The 18,602-nt window shown below is 52.0% G+C and overlaps 9 protein-coding genes across 9 annotated transcripts; 5 read left to right on the forward strand and 4 right to left on the reverse strand.

Annotated features, from left to right (window-relative positions):
• Window positions 1-1,022: 1,022 nt before the first annotated feature.
• Window positions 1,023-4,150, forward strand: DSM5745_07232 (serine/threonine-protein kinase; the record flags this gene model as incomplete). Its single annotated transcript, XM_026749248.1, has 3 exons — window positions 1,023-1,907; window positions 1,961-2,361; window positions 2,410-4,150. 3 exons carry the CDS (start codon window positions 1,023-1,025, stop codon window positions 4,148-4,150), a joined length of 3,027 nt encoding a protein of 1,008 aa, XP_026602338.1.
• A 1,047-nt stretch (window positions 4,151-5,197) lies between these two features.
• Window positions 5,198-6,650, forward strand: DSM5745_07233 (putative alpha-1,6-mannosyltransferase subunit; the record flags this gene model as incomplete). The annotated part of the gene is made up of 3 exons (XM_026749249.1): window positions 5,198-5,609; window positions 5,671-5,956; window positions 6,005-6,650. 3 exons carry the CDS (start codon window positions 5,198-5,200, stop codon window positions 6,648-6,650), a joined length of 1,344 nt encoding a protein of 447 aa, XP_026602339.1.
• A 480-nt stretch (window positions 6,651-7,130) lies between these two features.
• On the forward strand, window positions 7,131-7,509 carry DSM5745_07234 (putative NADH-ubiquinone oxidoreductase 12 kda subunit; the record flags this gene model as incomplete). Its single annotated transcript, XM_026749250.1, has 2 exons — window positions 7,131-7,356; window positions 7,424-7,509. The coding sequence occupies 2 exons, from the start codon at window positions 7,131-7,133 to the stop codon at window positions 7,507-7,509; spliced, it is 312 nt and encodes a 103-aa protein (XP_026602340.1).
• A 447-nt stretch (window positions 7,510-7,956) lies between these two features.
• On the reverse strand, window positions 7,957-9,528 carry DSM5745_07235 (pH-signaling protein PalC; the record flags this gene model as incomplete). Its single annotated transcript, XM_026749251.1, has 2 exons — window positions 7,957-8,214; window positions 8,263-9,528. 2 exons carry the CDS (start codon window positions 9,526-9,528, stop codon window positions 7,957-7,959), a joined length of 1,524 nt encoding a protein of 507 aa, XP_026602341.1.
• A 541-nt stretch (window positions 9,529-10,069) lies between these two features.
• DSM5745_07236 (Bromodomain associated domain protein) lies at window positions 10,070-10,717 on the reverse strand (the record flags this gene model as incomplete). Its single annotated transcript, XM_026749252.1, has 1 exon — window positions 10,070-10,717. One exon carries the CDS (start codon window positions 10,715-10,717, stop codon window positions 10,070-10,072), a length of 648 nt encoding a protein of 215 aa, XP_026602342.1.
• A 276-nt stretch (window positions 10,718-10,993) lies between these two features.
• Window positions 10,994-12,481, forward strand: DSM5745_07237 (transcription initiation factor TFIID subunit 7 family protein; the record flags this gene model as incomplete). Its single annotated transcript, XM_026749253.1, has 1 exon — window positions 10,994-12,481. The coding sequence occupies one exon, from the start codon at window positions 10,994-10,996 to the stop codon at window positions 12,479-12,481; it is 1,488 nt and encodes a 495-aa protein (XP_026602343.1).
• Window positions 12,482-12,605: 124 nt separating this feature from the next.
• On the reverse strand, window positions 12,606-13,226 carry DSM5745_07238 (uncharacterized protein; the record flags this gene model as incomplete). Its single annotated transcript, XM_026749254.1, has 1 exon — window positions 12,606-13,226. One exon carries the CDS (start codon window positions 13,224-13,226, stop codon window positions 12,606-12,608), a length of 621 nt encoding a protein of 206 aa, XP_026602344.1.
• A 421-nt stretch (window positions 13,227-13,647) lies between these two features.
• On the reverse strand, window positions 13,648-14,628 carry DSM5745_07239 (alpha/beta fold hydrolase; the record flags this gene model as incomplete). Its single annotated transcript, XM_026749255.1, has 1 exon — window positions 13,648-14,628. The coding sequence occupies one exon, from the start codon at window positions 14,626-14,628 to the stop codon at window positions 13,648-13,650; it is 981 nt and encodes a 326-aa protein (XP_026602345.1).
• Window positions 14,629-16,119: 1,491 nt separating this feature from the next.
• DSM5745_07240 (sodium:solute symporter family protein) lies at window positions 16,120-18,369 on the forward strand (the record flags this gene model as incomplete). Its single annotated transcript, XM_026749256.1, has 4 exons — window positions 16,120-16,395; window positions 16,443-16,704; window positions 16,752-17,029; window positions 17,077-18,369. 4 exons carry the CDS (start codon window positions 16,120-16,122, stop codon window positions 18,367-18,369), a joined length of 2,109 nt encoding a protein of 702 aa, XP_026602346.1.
• Window positions 18,370-18,602: the final 233 nt, after the last annotated feature.

The following is an 18,602-nucleotide window of genomic DNA, read 5'->3' on the forward strand; positions in this document are numbered from 1 at the left end:
GTCGACTTTCATACAGAGTATGGCACGGGACAATTCTCTCCGCTCGAGGTCGAACAAAGAATGCAAGGATCCATGGGCGACTCCCGTGACTGGCGATGCTTGACGCTTGAGCCCCATCGGACTCACGACGTCATTGGCTGAGGAGCCGCAGAGTTGCCTCAGGAACAGATATTGATGCCTGGTTTCTGCCTTGGGCTTTCTACGATGTCCCATAAAGCTGAGCCATCTCCCGCATCTTCGCTGCGCTTCCTTGGACGTCGGACTCGAGGACTCGAACCGGTGGTTACCTAGTCTCTTGTCTCGTTCCCATTGCCAACTACGCCTGCCAAGCAACCCATCTCTCGAGCAGCCTTGCTGGGTTGTTTTCATGGCTGAGGCGGATTTGTCAACTGTGTACGCTCTTGCTCTATCTTGTGTTGATTTGAGAAGCGCCGTACAAACTAACAAGCAACAACTCACTATAGAAATAGTCGCTTTCCTCCCTGAACCTTCGCGTACACTTTCTTCATCGTCGCTCCCTTGTTTTATTTCATCTCGCTGCGGAAAAAGAAATATTGTCCGGAAAATTAGCAAGCATCGCAATCGTTTGATTCATCGACTTCACGAACCGCTCTCCTTTTCCTGAACAAATCCAGTCATATCCAACTTGAATATACTTGCCTCTACGTTCGCCATCTTCCGCTTCGGTTCCACCACGGGTCCTTCTAGTTACACTGGCTGAGAACTTGGACGTACCTCGAGATTGCCCGCAGGAAACTCTCAACTTCGAGCTGAACCAATCGCAGTCCGTACATTCTTGCCTTATTCTCAAGGTAAAGTGACCCGCCGTCAAACATCAGGGCGTTATCGGTCTTGGTATTTAGGTCCCCAACACTGAAGTGCGACCAGATCTATGATATGGACCACCTCTAGTGTCGCAGGGACGATCAGGCTTGACTTGTGGCGTTCAATGTCCATATCCCACTATATTGGACCTCGATCTCGAGTGAACTCGTCAACTCCGCATCACATATCATTGCAGCATGGAGGCAACACAAGAATCAACCCAACCGTACACGGACCCTCGGCGCGGCGGACTAAATAATTCTGGTTTGCTTGAGGAAGACTTGTCAGATGTCGTCTGTATCCTCCACCCTAGCTCTCCTCAGGCTCTCGATGCAGTGGCCGCTACAGCTCGCGTCGCGCCTTGGCATATTCTGCAAAAGGACGTACTGGAGTATGGAGTACCCAGCACTGCGGCCCTAGACATCGCGCTGAGATTGTCTTCCAATGTGAATGACCCAGCCCGTGGATTCTGCTTTGGGCGTACCCTTGGTCGCTCCGATATTCTTCTTTGTGCGGACAATGTGTCCAAGCGTATTTCCAACACCCACTTCCGCATCTACATCACAAACGACTCCATTCTCATGCTCGAGGATGTCTCTACCAACGGCACTATTGTAGACAACTGCCGCCTCAAAAAGCGAGAGAAAGAGAACAGCCGAATGTTAACGAACGGCTCCGTTATCTCCGTCGTCAATGGTGACTATTCAACAAACGAGGTCAAGTTTGTGGTCCGTTTGCCCAATAGGGAAGGGTTTACAGACATTTATAACCAGAACCTTCAAACTCACCTTGGTAAACTTCATGGCGGCCGCCCTGGCACTGTGCAACAAGGGAGACGTCAGCCGTCGGGCCTTAGCATCCCGTCATGGAATAGTCATGGAATGCATTGGTCTGGTGGTCCCACTTACAATGTCACTGGACAGATCGGAAAGGGTGCATTTGCCGTGGTTTATAAGCTGGCTACAAGACAACATGGGGCTGTGTATGCGGCCAAGGAACTCGACAAACGCCGCTTCATGAAAAATGGTATCTTGGATCAAAAGGTTGACAACGAGTTGAAGATCATGAAGGATCTAAAACATGTAAGCAAATTGGATCATAGTGTGCATTGCACTCGGCTAATATTTCTCAACAGCCGAACATCGTCCAATACATTGACCACCATGAGCATGACCGTTGGATCTATATCATCATGGAGTATGTCCCTTGCGGCGAGCTATCGACGTATCTACACAACATGGTCAACATTCCCGAGGACATGGTAAAGACAATAGCGCGACAAGTACTCCACGCGCTGAAATACCTTCACAAGCGCAGAATTACCCATCGCGACATCAAGCCAGACAATATCTTGATTGCATCTCACGAGCCTTTGAAGGTGAAGCTCTCGGACTTCGGCTTGTCCAAGGTTACCCAAGAGGAGACGTTTCTTAAAACCTTCTGCGGAACCCTCCTCTATTGCGCTCCAGAAGTCTACCCCGAGTACGACATGTACCGACGCGGCGAGGTGAGAAAGCGGCGCAGGGCCGGTGATCCGTAAGTCTTGTTATCTCTCCTAGTTGAAACCTTTCTGACCAAACCTAGAGCACCAAAAACCTCCCCGTATGATCAATCCGTCGATATGTACTCGCTAGGTGCTGTCCTTTTCCATCTCCTTGCGGGAATCCCTCCGTACACCGGCCGAGGCGATGATCGAGGAGCACAGATGCTGCGAACAATCATGACAACGGAGCCGGACTTCGATGTACTCCGCACCGCAGGCGTCTCAGAAGCGGGAGTTGACTTGGTATCTAAGCTACTCAACCGCGACCCTCTGCTTCGCCCTAAAGAGCGCGAATGCCTCAAACATCCTTGGCTAGTTGATGTTCCTGATATCGACGTATATGAGGACGACGGCTTGGAATCTGATTATTCAGATGGTCTTTCTGCCATCGGTGAAGTCGCGGAGGATGATTTGGATGCATCTCAGCTTTCCTTAGAGGAAAACCTGGATTTCGAGGAAGAGCCCGCAGAAAATGGCAGTGATTTGGCCCAGTCAAAACGACCAAGGATTGATTCTCCCCCTGCAGATATCCGTTACCCGTCGCTTCCCAGTCTTGAGGTCTCTCAGCATCCGCAGCAACCATCCCAGGTCACTCCCAGGCGCCTTTTTGGAGAAATAACTTCGTCAGCTTTACGCAGTTCCCATGCCTTGGGCGACAACATGGATGCAATCCAGGATGGCAGTCACAGCGTCCAGGATTTCATTTCTTCAGCCGGTGAGTCCATGATCAGTTATGGCAACAGCCTCAACTCCGTCCTATCTCTTCCGGAAAACCCCGTTGCTGGATCGGCACTTAGCTTACTGGGCGCTGAGAATCTCGTCCGGCAGCTCAACATGAACTCGTGGCACCCTGGCACTTCCAGAAACCCTCTCCTCAGTACCGAGACGGCAAGTCCTCAACCCAATGATGGTGATGGACTTGTCGACGATCAAGTTCAGGAAGAAATTCCGCACGCCGGTTCTCTTACCACCCCCAAAGCGGCCAAATTCAGTCGACGGATCGAGTTGCAGTTGCCGGACACTGCGAGCGAACGCTCTAGCTCGGATGATAGTAATATACGAATTGCAGGTGGCCGATCTAGGAACTCCACGCGCGAACCGGGCGAGATTTTCGACATTGAACTTGCTAATACCATTGACGCCAAAACTGGACTGGCAATCCCTGACGATGCTGAATCAAAGGGTTTCGAACCACCTGCAGACCCTTCACAAGCTGGAGGGCCTGTAGCAACACCAAGACCTCTGCCGATACCTGGCAAGTCACGACCCCTACTAGGAAAACTGACTACGTTACCCGGTTCTATCTTCGATCTCACCCTCCGACTTGAGAATCGAATGACGTCTTGGGGCCGTGGCCCTCTAGCAAGTATCTGTTATCCTGATCCTTTCGATGCTCGCATACCTGCCTACGCTCTTGAAGTTACCTTTTGGGCTCCTAGGCTTGAGGAGCGTGTCGCCTCCGGGCAGGATTGGATGACCATCCCAGGGACAACGGCGCAACTTTCGACAAAAACGCGTAGATGCATCTGGGTGAACGACGTTGAACTAAAGAAGGGTCCAGAAGGGAACCTTCATTTCGGCAGGCTATATACCGGTGACATCATTACGGTTTATCGACATCGCAATAAGTTCCTAAAATTCAAATGCGAGTTCTACCACGGAGACAGCGCGCGCGAGCGACCGGAGCACGAGAAGGGTTTTGCAGTGCGCAAAGTTCTGACGTCCAAGAACGGGGCAGTGAACCAGCAACCGGTGCGGCGAAACCCTACCGCGAAGAAATAATGTCGTTCAACGAGGTCTTGGGAAGGGACTTGGGGCAATCTAATCTGGCGTCTGGGCTTTGTTCACATCTTGGGTCAAGAATGTAGGTATCGGTGCCTTGGCTTGCTGTCTCGTTTTTGGAGATCTCCGCCTCGATAACGCAAGAAAAAAAATGGAAAAGAGAAACTACGAAGAAAGAGACGGCTCGGCAGAGCTAATTGTATCTTTACCCATCTACTTTATCTAACTAGAATAATGCCAGTAATATCAATGACATGTGTGTTGATGGTTACCGCTTCTCCTAAAATTCTGGGTGTAGTGCATGTGACTTACCGGTATAACGGCGTCAACTTACTCAAGGTCAACCACCACGACGACCGGCAGAGGTCTCCTCGCCGTGAGACCATGTGGTGCCTCATTTTCCCGAGCTTTTCTAGGTCGACATGCAATCATTGATAACATGCCTGATATATTTTCTCTGTTTCTCATAACTTGGACTTGGACTGCCGAGTTAGCCAGACTACGGGCTCAATCCCTTAGCAATAAGTCAGCCCACGATGAAAAAGCTCGACAGATGATTTAAGTCATGGTTGTGGACCGTCGACTTCGTCCCTGGGCTGGACCCTGAGACCCTGACCCGCTGGTTCCCCGATCTCCATCTCCATCGACGGAAGCGGGATGCATCCGTTCGCGGCAAGCTCTCCAGATCCCACCGGCGACTTTTCTTGCTTCAACCGCTGGGTTCCTTTCTTTTCCATTGCGATCATGATGGGATTCTGCGAGGCTCTATTGCTTACTGGCCATCAGCTGTTTTCGCAAGGGTAGCTTTGTTTCTGAGGGTTCCGTGGTCTTGCCAGGTACCATTGACTTGGTGCTTCATGAGAATTACCACTCTATCGCATCTCGCTACATTTCCTATACGACCTCAATAATCTATATGCCATTTTCTATTGATTGGACACAATATCTATCCTTCAGAGGGGCCATTCCTTCGCGATAAAGGCTCTATTGGGTTGGCTTGAATGCCGCGGCTCCTTCCTACCTTGGATATCGCCCTTGATTCCCGCCATGTCGCTGCCTCGATCGCCCTCCCCACGCCCAGGGAGTGGCTGGCTAAGTCCCAGCTCGACCCTAGGCAGTGGCAGATCAACACCTTTCAACAGCTTCTACCCACCTGCTCTGTCGGATCCATGGCTAGCTGCCAAAGCGAAGAGTGACGAAGTCCGCGGCTACCCATCTTTTTCTACACCGAACAAAGGGTTCTTCTCGCGGTCAAAACGGCGAATCATTGCGACGCTTCCAGGGTTCAGAATGCGGTCTACGTCTCCAAAGATATATGCTGAGAAAGATGGCGTTATATATGGGAGTGGCCGGGGCTGGCGCTCGTTATGGCTCGGGAGGACAACTCTGCGACGTAGGCGATCACGGTTCTTTTTGGCTATGCTGCTCTTGGCTCTTGGGTACCTCTTCTTCTGGACGTGTAAGTTGCACATGTTTCAAGCTTGCAGGGCGACTAGGTGCTCACCCTAGATTTTATCTAGTCTTCGTCGAAGCTTTCAGGCGCTCTATCTTCGGCGGCGGACGAAAGTTTGTGATAATCTTGCAATCGAACACCGAGGGCGGAGTCATGGAGTGGAAAGGGGCAAGGGAATGGGCTACCGAGCGTAACAGCATTCTGAATAAGAAGGAGTATGCCAAACGATGGGGATACAATTTGGAGATCGTTAACATGTTGGCGAAGAAACGCTATTCACATGAATGGCGCGAAGGATGGGAGAAAGTCGATATTCTCCGCGAGACTATGCGGAAATATCCCAACGCAGAATGGTATGTTGCTTGTGACGTCTATGACTGGCAATTTCTAACGGTCTACAGGTTCTGGTGGCTGGACCTCACCACCTATATTATGGAACCTTCGTATTCCCTTCAAGGCCACTTGTTCGACCGTCTTGAGGAGGTAGTTTACCGCGATATTAACGAGTACAACCCGTTGAACATTACCCACCCACCAATTCAACCGTATTTCGACGAGATATCTCGTTCGGCAAATGGCGATGATGACCCGTCTTCAATCCAAGTTTTACTCTCGCAAGATTGCGGAGGCTTTAATCTAGGCTCATTCTTTGTTCATCGATCCTTATTCACAGAGCGGCTGTTAGACACCTGGTGGGACCCTATAATGTACGAGCAGAAGCACATGGAGTGGGAGCACAAGGAGCAGGACGCCTTCGAGTACCTTTATACAAACCAACCCTGGGTACGCAGCAGTGTCGCCTTCGTTCCTCAGCGATACATCAACTCCTTTCCTCCTGGAGCTTGCGGAGATTCGCTCGATCCAAAATTCCATTATACGGAGGGTGGGCGAGATTTCGTGGTCAACATGGCCGGCTGCGATTTTGGCCGCGACTGTTGGAACGAGATGTACCAGTACCGGGAATACAGCAAGTGGCTGAACAGAACGAGATGGCAACGTCTTCGGTCCTGGTACCTTGACATGTATCGTGCTCTCTTTGGAGATTAGATGGGCCCGGATTTACTGGTGATTCGATGCAGCAGTAATGTCACTGTGCACTGCTTTTGCTATATTTATTCGGAATTGCATTCAGGAAGGTGTTCATTGGCATGGTTGTCGGAACTCAGGTATACTTAGATATGGCTCTCTACATTGTACAAGATTATGGACATAAGACAATAGCAACAACTGATGAGTTTTCCACTTGACAATCGAGTAGCGTGGTATGCATCTATATAAGTCACGTGGCTCTCGGATCCATGATAGACCTGCACTACCAGCTCCCCAAGCCCGCCGTATCCTCCACCGCCAAGCAGCCACCCAATCAGAATGCTCCAATTGCATTCATCCCCATCACCACCGAGCATCCGGCAGAAGCCTCAGCGATAGCCAGCTTAACGACAAGCCAAAGCATTGAAGCTCCTACGCCCCTTTACCACCTCCCGAACCCAATTCCTCGTCATCCATACTACACCGGAACCAGCCAAAATGCCCACCCCCGAGTCCGCCGCCTTCCTCGCCAAGAAGCCCACCGTCCCCCCGACCTACGAGGGCGTCGACTTCGAAGACAACGTCGCCGTGCACAATGCCCGCGACGCCATTATCCGCGAGCAGTGGGTGCGCAGCATGATGAGCAGACTCGTCGGCGAGGAGCTGGGCAAGTGCTATGCGCGCGAGGGCGTGAATCACCTGGAGAAGTGTGGGAAGTTGAGGGGTACGTGCACGCCTTTTTGGTTCGAGAGTGGTCGGAATGGCTTTGGGGCTAATGTGCGCATCTACAGAGAAGTACTTTGAGCTTCTGAGCGAGAGGAAGGTCAAGGGTTACATTTTCGAGGAGAAGAACTACTTTGCGTCGAAGTCGACGTAAGAGCAGAGCGGCCGGGGATATCTATACCTACGGGGTTTGGGACGCTGGATAGACGGAGGACGAATATCTAGGTCTATTTGACGAGAACAGGCGGGGGTGATAGGGCCGAGAAGACGGTCCGGTTTTTACCTTTTTTTTTTCTCTCTCCTTTGTGTGCATTATTTCAATGACATTGTGATTTTAGCAGTTGATGTACTATCAATGTACCCTTTTTCGTCTTCTTTCTTTCGGTCTATGGATAGCTTGCTTTGGGACGGGACTACTGGATGATGCTCATGTTGAACTGAAAGGCAGACTATGTATGGTTCGAGAGATTTGTTCCGGTACAGCTAGCCTGTGTGGTGCTGACAATCATATAGATATTCATATATCCAAACAGAACATCGCTATATGGACCGCCAATGGTTCAGACCAAAGTACAAAGTGGAACATAGATAGACTCGAATATCAATAGTAAGCACTGTCGGTGCGCTCAGGAAAAGCCCCAGGTGTATGCGTATCTCTCGCAACCGGGCTTTCAACATCACTGTCCTCAATATCACTCCCGGGACTCAGTTCAAGCTCCGTAGGCGGGGCACGCATCCGGGACAGATGCTCCTCGTCTAGAGAAGGAAGAGCATACGGAGGCTGAGGCGGGAGGACATCGCGCCCTGAGGGCAGGTTGGTGACGTAGTCCGCTGAGGAGGGGATCAATTGCGAGTTTATCTGGTTATGTTAGCAAAAAATCACGAAGACCTGGGGAAATAGGCTTACCGTATCATTCGTCCTTACCCACTTCGTCTCTAGCATTTCAAGCACGCGCACTTCTTCTTCTCGACCAGCATTATCTCCAGGCCCTAGCTCCCCCTTCTCCACGCGCTCGCCCCCCGCACTCTTCTCCATCTTGCGCTCCTCGCGCCGCTCCCGGAAGCCCAGCTTCAACTTCGACAGACCCCTGCTCTTCGTCGAACCCTCCTCTGTAGATGCGGACCCCGGGTTGCGTAGTCCCAGCGCTCCTTTCGCCGCTCGGAGCCATGCGATTCCCTCCCCGATCTTCCCTGCGAGCTCCGCGTCAACCCCGAAGAACCGACATGCTCTAGCGCGTGCAACTAGACCCAGAACACGGACGTATTTGACGATGTCCTCGTCAACGCCAGCTTTCCGGCCCTCCGCGGCTACAGAGCCCAGCCCGGTAGCAGCTTGCTCGGCGTATTCCGCGGCGCGAATACACAGGCGCGCAAAGAGATGCGCGCGGACCTTGGGGATCTCCGGTGCGCGAACCATCCAGTCTTTATCGTTCGGGTTCCGGGCTTGGATGCACGTCACGACGTAAGAGTCATCTTTTAACACAGTGAGCAGAGTCGCTTCTGCCAATGCGAGTGACGAAAGTGCCGCCTGCGTTTCAGGCGCTACATCGGGCGCCGCAGCTGTTTCCAGCCCAGGCGTGAAGTATGGTGACGTATATAGAAATGAGTGTATGGTGCTCGCTTGAAGGAGATGCTTGGTTGCTGTTTGAACGGCCGCGGTGCGCTGCTCCGCACTGGGTGTTGACGCGGCATAGAGTGTGCGAGTGACGCCAGTCCGTGCGAGAGAAGATAGAACATAGCCTAATGTCGTGAGTGTAAAAGCAAGTTCATACTGAATTCCTGATCCGCGGGTACGGCTTGTAGAAGGGCGGGGCAGAGAGCTTGAAGCGAGAGTTGCGCGCCATTCAGGCTCCAGCTCGGCGCGCTGCGTTACTTCAATTTCTTCGGGGTGAGGGAAGGTCGGCGATGTCGTCGTAACATCTGGCTTTCCATTGTTAAGTCCCTGGGCTAATGCGGCGAGGTACGGGATGTAGTTGTTGAGTGCGGAGAGGACGGAGGTTAGGTGGGAGTCGCGCTGGGGGCCGCGGGGTAGGCGGTTGTGGGCCTTGAGCGCAAGGCGGAGGGCATGTCGGGCTGTAGTTGCAGATTGTGGCAGAGATGGATGCGTGCGAGATGAGAGGACGGTCTGGAAGGCGAGGTGGGAGGTTGTTGGAAGGTCAAAGGGGTAGACCATGATGACGAGTTGTAGTCGTGGTTGTTGCAGAGGGGAAGTACTTTAGTTACGGGGGCGCAGTTGGATCTTGATGTCACCGCCAGGCCGCAGCCAAGAAGCGCACGTTCGTCTCGATTTGAATTGAATATGCTTATTTATGCATTTCGCATTGTAGACATGATACAGTCCTGTCTAGAGGTTCTCTGTAGCTTGACATATGCTCATGCTTATCCTCAGTCTTCCATCCCTCCAGTTATGTCCCCCTAACGAGCAGCGCTACCAATTCGGGATGACATACTCTTTCCTCTGTCTTCTAGAGTATTCATTTTGATGAATATTTGCCGAAGTGCTCGTGGGTAAAATTCTGGTTTCGCCCTCCTGGGGTGGTTGTAGCCGTACTATGAAGCCCAGCGGACCGTACGCACCCACGCATTGGAGTATACTCGAACGAATCTCGGTATTAGATTAGGTGAGAAGTCGACCTGCGCTTCTCGTGGTCCATAGCCGTGTCGCATTTGTCTTGAAGAGCTTTCCAGGAAAAGAGAGCTCGCTGACCAATAAATCACACCTCCATGCCTTCGTTATCGGATAGGTTGCTCGGAGCACTGCTGACACCAGATGAGTCGCTGTCAGCCATATACGGCGCTCGCGACTGCATTTGCGAGCTCCAGTCCTGGATGGTAGGAGCACCGCCCTCGATGATTACCGGATGCTCTTCGGCATTCTTTCCAAGTACTGTACCGGCGTATCGAGACTCCTCTCCTGTCTTACTGTGCTTTTTCTTCAGCGAAGTAAGGTAGTCCTCCTTCTCGAGCGAATCGGCATCGACAACGTCGCCTTCGCTGGGCACAAATCCCGCAATACGTCGAATCTCACGGTTTGCAGGGCCCGTGAACCACGAAAGAAATCCTTCCAGCCCCCGTATATCTTCCTCCCCGTCCCACCATTCTTCCCACTCTCGCAGCTGTGGTCGCAATGCACCCGCATCTTGTAACGCTTGATAGACGTCCTCTAACACAGGTACGGGGTCGTGTGGATGGGCGTTTGCAGCGTGGTCTGCGGTTGATGATGCGAGTAGCATTATGTATCGCGCGGTAAGGTCTGCGATGGTATCAAGAACTGAAGGACGCGTAGAGTGGAAGCCGGCTGCGCGTAGAATCTGGATTATCGGCGGGCGGAGAAGAGCATTGTGAAGATTCGCGCCAGACATGGTGAGAAGGGCTCAGTAGCCCGTAATCAGCTGGGACAATTAAGTGGCCGAATTTGGAGACAGTATTATCCTCGAGAAAGCTACTGAGAGGGGTGAAGGGCTGAGAGTGTGACTGGAGGTGATTTGTGTTAAGTGAAGAAAGCGGTCCCAAGTCCGGGAGGATTAACCTGCCATCTGCCGCCTGGTCCAACTCCTCGACAACTCACACCTCACCACTTACTCGAACAATTTTCTAAATGAAAGCAGGCTGACTGCGCTTGTAGTCATCCGATCAATATGTCTGACCCCCCAAGGCCGTCTATTAAGCTCACTTTCGGCAAGAAGAAAACCGAACCTGCGCCGCAAAGCCAGCCAGCGCCTGCTTCAGCCTCAGATCAACGTCCACCACCCCCTCAGCGCAAACTTACTCTCAAGATCGCCCGAAAACCAACCGAAGATGAACCACAAGATAAGCCAAAGAAGCCAAAGATCACAATCAAGAAGAAGAAGCGGCCAGCAGATGAGGCTGTTCCGGAAGAGCCTCCCGCAGCCGGCGCGTCACAAGCAACCGGACCCAAGCGGCTGAAGCTGAACCCATCCAAGAAACCCGGACTACAGTCGATTCGAATCAAAAACAAGGGTCTCGTGCCGAACAGGCCCACCGGTGTTGGCTATGACTCGGAAGCGTCCGATACGGAAATCGACCCTGCCATCGAAGAACAGTTTATTCTGCGCATGCTACCCGGCGAGGACTGCGAGTATCTTCGTCGCGCGATCAACGAACGCCGATTTGACCGATCCGAGTTTTGCTTCAAACCGTTGAGCCGCGAGGGCCGACGAGCCATTCTGAAGATTCGGGACAAGCAGTATGCTGCGGCATTGGTGGACTTGCCTTGCATTATTGAGGGAATGAAAAGTTGGGATCGGAGGGGATGGTACAAATCCGCAGATATATGTCAGATGCTCTTGGTCCTAGGACTCGTCAATACGGAAACCGAGGCCTTGGATTATCCTCTCCCTCCTGAGGTTCAACGCCTGGATAACATGACGTTGCAGTACCCTCATGGTCTCGCGCCTCCTCTACGATGGGTGAGAAAGCGACGCTTCCGGGACCGCATCAGTACCCGCACCATTGAGCAGGTCGAGAAATCTGTTGAGGACTTGATCGCTCAGGATGACGCTGCCGTTGACACTCGTTATGAGCTAGTGGACAAGACATCGCTGGATCGTGCAGAGGGACTCGTGCAAAGCGGAGAATATGACGAGTACGAGTACGACGATGAGCAAGACGCAGAGGGCGAGGTGGAAGAAGCCATGGACGATGTCGACGGCATGTTTGAAGACCTCGAGGACACACTTGCTGCTGAGATGGAGGCCGCCCTGGCAGCTGGGGCAGACGGCACATCTTTCGAGGCCGAGGTTGTCGAGACACCCGTTACACCTGGGGTTTACCAAGCTGGTACACCCATGGCCACCAAGCCCTCAACCCCAGTACCAGAAGACACGGGCGCAGACACGTCGGGAGACGAAAGCGACGCCTCCGGCGAAGAAGAATCACCTGAAGACGAGCTTGATGAAGAGCAACTGGAGCAACAACGGCAAATACAGCAGTCGCGTGAAGAGATTGCGGAATTGGAGGCCCTCATTCGCACCGAGACAGCCAAGTGGGAGACGATGAACAACCAGATCCTCAAGGGCAAGCTCGCCAAGCGCATCCACGACCTGAAGACAGAAGTATCGCTCAAGAAGGTCTCGATTGGAGAAGGCGACGACGCCGACAGCTGAGTTACTGGAACCTGCATGTAGTTTTACTTGATACCCAATACGATTTATGTCTAAACTTCATTAGAAATGTTCATAACTGTACAATATCCCGACTTTCCCACAACCCATCAACCATACACCCCCTTCACCTCCCAACAACCGGCTCCCCCGTCTCCTCCTGCACCACCTCCTTAGGATGCAACTCCCGATCCTGCCTCAATTTCCTCTCCCGCACCTTCTCCCTCTCAACAGCCTCCCCCCCACCCACCCCATCATCCACCGGCGGCTCCGGCGACCGCCCAACCCGATCCCCCAATATCTTCTGATGCTCCTCCGCCTTCCGATCCAGATCCTGCAGGTTACTCACGCCCTCGCCGCGAGCAGGCGCCCCGGGGCCCTGCGGACTCCCCACAGCCCCGGCATGAGCCCCCGCCTGGATCCTGTGTCTAGAATGCCCCTCCACAGCGTGCGCAATGTCCCCCTCGCTCGGCTGCTGCTCGACCCCGTACTCCGTGTCGACGTCGCTGTGCGCGTGCAGGGATTTGCCCGATTCCTCTTTTGCCTTTTGGGCGGACGAGAGGGTTGTGGCGGTTGAGGGGGTTGAGGAGGCGCCGCGGGTTATCGTGGCGGGGGCGGTGCCGTATTCGTGGTGGTGAGCGCGTTGCTCGGTTGCGTGGGATTCGGAGGGGTTGTGTGTGACTGGGTTTGAGGGTTGTGTGTAGGCGGATTGTTTGGGGGGTTGGGAGGGTTGGGATGTTGTTGACATGGTGGTTGGTTGTGTTGTAGCTTTGTTTGTGAGAAATGGCTATGTTGGGTAGGTAGGTAACTTGATTTTTGGCCTCGGCTTCAGTGTCAATGTGATAGTAGATGGCTTGCGTATCTGCTCCGATGATGCTCGGTCGTGGTGGTTTATATGGCTGATGAGGGCATGACGTCAAGAGGCCTCAGTCAGGGCTACGGGGATCACCGCGGCGTGGGGACTCCGGGGTTTTGGTAGGGAGGAAGAGTGAAGTCATATTAGGGACATTATCTTTTGTTGCTCGCTGTTGGTAATTCTTATCTTTCATCTCTTGCTTCTCCTGCATCAAGTTACAGAGCTGAGATTCTTCCATTTACATGTCTACATCATGGCGCATATCGGGCTATATACTCCGCTCCCCATAACCCGTCAACTATGGTAGGTAGCTCTACCTCTCGAAGAACTCCTTCAGGATGGAATTAATCTCATCTCGTGCCTCCAATTGTACCCAATGCCCTGCTGTACTTACTCTCCGAAACGTCAGGTCATTCGCGACTTGCTTCATCTGTTCTTCCACTCCCGGTAACTCGAGCTTGGTTTGCTGCGGACAGACTATAAGCATGGGCATTGAGAGGACCGGGTCGAGGTTTGCTTGGATCTCATCTTGCTCATTGATATTTCCTACCAGGGCCTGATACCATCTGAGTGCTGAGGCATGGCTCTTTCGCATGATGGCCTGGTGGGTTTGACGTTCAACTTCAGTGACATATCCAGCTTCAGGGCCCTTGCGGTCTTGAAGAAGCCATTTCTCCATGGCGCCTGTCGGGCCGACGTGCTCTACCCACAGACTTGGGTCTGCCGGATAGAAGAGGGTGAAGAATGACTCAGAGTGCTGATCAAGAATCCCACCGGCATCATCCCTAGTAAAGAACTCCAAATATCCAAACCGCTCGAAGCCCAGAAACTGTTTTGTTAGGGCATTCACGGCTGACAGGTCGAAATTCTCTCCTGGCTTCGAGTACGGCACGTCAAGAAATGTGCAAGACAATAGGCGGGCTGGGAAGTAGTTCGCCAGTCTGGAAAGGAGGATGCATCCGGTATCATGGCCTACTGCGTGAACCTTATCGATGTCTTCATGGTCTAAGAGTTCGATGATTTCAGCGGCCATTGTCTTGCTTTTGTAGGCTTCGAGTGCTGTAGGCTTGGACGTGTCGCCGTACCCTAAAAGATCCGGTGCCAGAATGCCGTATCCTTCCTGGATAAAGAATTGGATCTGATGGCGCCAGTCGTAGCATGATGACGGGAAGCCGTGAAGAAAAAGGATTGTAGGGAGTGAGCTTTTGGTTGGGACATGGTAGGCATAGCCGTAAGTGTGAGATGTTGAGACTGTGTGACTCTTCGCGAGTTCGGGGAAGGCGATGCTGGCCATATTTACTGAGGCGACGAGGAAGTACAGCTCAACACGTTACTGGATGTTGATTGTGCTGCCTTTTATGCCTCTTCATCTACGCCGGAGACATTCGGAGACTTTGTGCTGGTAGTCACTTGGCAAATCTGCACGGCCCCATGGTGAGATGACTTCAATTCCAATGCCCATTTGAGATTCAGATATGCCGAGTGAGATGTTCTTCCAGGGCTCTAATGGCAAAGCCTCGGTTCGATGCGTTCTGCTCTGGTATCCTGTGGCCCAGGATGCAGTGCAGGCGGAGTAGTACTAGTACTGCTAGCCCTATCTCGATCGGTATGCACCTAAACATAAGCTTAAATTAGTTTGAATAAGTTGTATCAAGCCATTTTCAAGTCAATGACATCTCTGCGTGGTCTCCCAAGCGTGAAACAAGCTGCCCACGATGACAGGCGCCATTTTGGGGTGGTTGGACGCGCAAGATATACGAAGCCCGACAGATTGATGGGATAAGTACTTTATTCAGGTGCTGGCTGAGTGTGGGACAGGGAGCTCCCAAGTCAGAGATATCGAAACTTGCGAGATTTATTTTAAATGAGTGTGTAAAGAGAAAGAGAAGTGCGGTCGAATATATATAACAGTCAGGTGATGCCTTCCTCAAGTACGATACCGACTCTCACTTTCTGGCCATCCTGCACTCAATGAGAACCCAGAGTCAAACCCCGGGCTGTGACCCAAAAAAGATCTGGGTCTATCTTCACAGCATTCCCCACTACTATGCTATCTTGAAATTCGATATAGAAAGCCGACTGGCCAAGCCAAGGTTTCCTTGACGTGGAACGAAGCTTCAGAGACGGTGGTCTTGGTTATGCTTATTTCTGGTGTGCTGATCTTGGCTTCTTCTCGACATATGGGATTATTGGATCATGGTAAGACTACTGGGCCTTCTATCTCGTCGACGATGCCATGAAGCGATGCTAACCACACCTAGGCTTACCCCTGTGCACGCCAGAGGCACTCGAAGCTTATTTTCCGATTTCCTATCTCAGAATCGTCTAAAAAGCGATTTCATGTCGTTTCAAGCCTCTTCTCCGAGGACCAATGCCGGGTTGTTGATCGGTGTCTTCGCCATAGCGTTCTCCTGGCACGCAATCCCTTCCCTCCATTGCTCACCTCGACACACCTCTTCTACGGCCAATCTCAACCATTCTTAGCAACCATGTATCCACCAAAGCAGATATCGCGGCAAATAGACCTTCCGCTATTCCTGTTTTCCCAGAAGCTGCCTGTTTCTCGGCCGGGTCCTGCATAACGCGATATCGATCTCATACTGCGTGACAGCTACCAAACTACTAGCGAAGGCAGTTGGAGTTGCATCAGAGGCGAAAAGTTGGATCAGTGACTATGGTCTCTGCTCAATATAAATGGACCCTTCCTCCGCTACCCATGAAGTCTGTTGGACTTGACAGATGCTCAATCCTTTTGGGGAGTCTCTAACCGATACTTCGCAACACCATGTCTGCGGTTGAGGTTGACCTAGTCCCCCAAGGGACAGCATATGGCTTGCTTATCGGTCTCGGCGTTCTCTTCTGCGGGGTGATTCTCATCGCTATCAAAGTGCAGAAGGCCTACCTCTCCGAGGATTCCGCGACCTCGGAGATGTTTATGGTCGCCAACAGATCCGTCGGGACAGGACTGACAGCCTCGGCGGTCTTCTCATCATGGATGTGGATCAATGAGACGGTTCTGTGCGCCGCCATGTGTTACAGATATGGATTGGCAGTACCCTTGGTGCGCCCTTATGCTCGTTATGTGTCATGCCAGGCTGACAGAAACAGTGGTGGGGATCGGGTCTCTGCTTCCAGATTGCGCTCATGGCTGCGCTTGGAGTCATGGCCAAGATCAGAGTGCCCTATGCTCATACTTCCCTTGAGATTATCAAAATGCGATACGGCACAATCGGTCATCTTGTATTCATTGTCTTGAACTTGGTGAACAACGTCTTTGGCTGCGCTTCCATGATCCTCACAGGATCTCAACTGGTATCTGGAGTTTCTGGCATGCACTTCGTCGCCGCCACCATCTTGATTCCCTTGGGAGGTGAGTATTTCATGATGTAGAGGTTGGTCCAAACTAACTGGCTTTAGTTGTCTTGTACACTGCTGTTGGTGGTCTCAAAGCAACCTTCCTAACAGATTTCCTGCACACAGCTGTCGCCCTAGTCCTCATTATTTACTTCACCTTGTCCGTGTTGACCAACGAGCATATCGGCGGACTGGGCGGCCTTTACGACAAGGTGATGGCCACGGCCAGCGAGAACTATATCCAGGACAACTACGAGGGATCACTGCTCACGATGAAGTCCAAGGGAGCCATTATCTGGGGTCTCACTTTGAAGTTCGGAAATCTGGCTCTTGTCGTCATGGTGAGATTCAATGGCCCGGTATTAGTTGCTTATGGCTAACCGATTAGGATACTGCCTTCTGGCAAAAGTCTTTTGCTAGCGAAGTCAATTCAACCGTGCCGGCATATAACCTCGCCGCAGTCGCCGTGTTCGGGATCCCATGGGGCTTAGGAACGGTCCTTGGTCTATCTGCCAGGGCACTTCACCTCACGCCCATATTCCCAACTTATCCCGGGGACATCACTGAGACACAGGTATCAACAGGTCTGGTAATGCCATTCCTCGTCAAAGCTCTCATTGGCAAATCTGGCATCGTGGCGTTCTTTGTCCTCTTGTTTATGGCTCTGACAAGCACTGTGTCGTCTTCCATGATTGCAGTCAGCAGTATCCTCTCGTTTGACATCTACAAGACGTACTTCAACCCCAAGGCAACAGACAGGAAGCTACTCAAAGCCAGTCATATTACCGTGGTGATCCACGCTATCTTCATTACCGGCATTTCAATCGCCTTGAACTACGGCGGTGCCAACATGACCTGGCTTGGTTACTTCCGACCAGTTATTTCCTGTCCTGGAATCATACCTCTTGGTCTTACTCTCTTCTGGAGCCGTCAGACCAAACTGGCTGCGATTCTCGCTCCTGTCTTAGGATTCTTTACAGGGCTCGCAATCTGGTTGGGCACCGCGCATGCCCTATATGGCGCAGTGAACATGACAACAACAGGAAATCCCTTGCCCGCTCTCTACGGAGCCATCGGGTCTTTTTTCTCTCCGGCTATCTACTCGGTCCTGATATCTCTCTACAAGCCCTACAAGTTCGACTGGCGTGTCTTCCTCCGCATAGAACTGGCTGACGAAGCCCAGCTTCACAGCCCTGACAAGTCAACAGCAACGATCACCGAGTCAGAAGTAAAAGAGAAATCCGGCACCCAAACGCCAAAATCTGACGCAACCACAGCCGCAACTGCGGATCCCGAACACACTGGCGCCCACGACAAACCCATCTCTTCCTCCAGAGCGGCATCAACTCCCCCGTCCGAACTGAGCCTAGACGACATCCGCCACCCCTTCGATGAGGCAACCCTGAAAGAGCTGAACCGGTGGATGAAGATTGCCTGGGTAATCTTCGTTGTCATCGTTCTGGTTACCTTCGTCCTCTGGCCGATGCCACTGTACCGCAACTACATCTTCACTAAGTCGTTTTTCTCGGGTTGGGTATCTGTCGCTATCGTCTGGCAGTTCTTTGCTTTCTTCGCTGTTGTAATCTACCCGCTCTATGACGGACGATATGAGATTAATAAGGGTGTCAGGGGAATGTGGAGGTCTACGAATGAGTTTCTGGGGAAGAGGGGCTCGAATTAAGCTGCTTGAGATGCGAAGTTATTATATAGAAGCTGATAGATGGGTTATATGGGTTTACAGGGGGGGTGACTGACTTAGAGCTGGGAAATTTAACTTTGCTTCTCTCGAAGATTGTAAATTTGCCTTTTCTAGCTAGCAATGAGCTTCTCCGTAGCCCACATAAGAGCAAGAACGACCTGAGAGGGGTAAGCCGACAGCTATCAATAAAGGGTCCATGACCAATACTCTCATAC

The sequence above is a fragment of the Aspergillus mulundensis genome (assembly GCF_003369625.1).
Source record: "Aspergillus mulundensis strain DSM 5745 chromosome Unknown scaffold_7, whole genome shotgun sequence".
NCBI classification, from domain to species: Eukaryota; Fungi; Ascomycota; class Eurotiomycetes; order Eurotiales; family Aspergillaceae; genus Aspergillus; species Aspergillus mulundensis.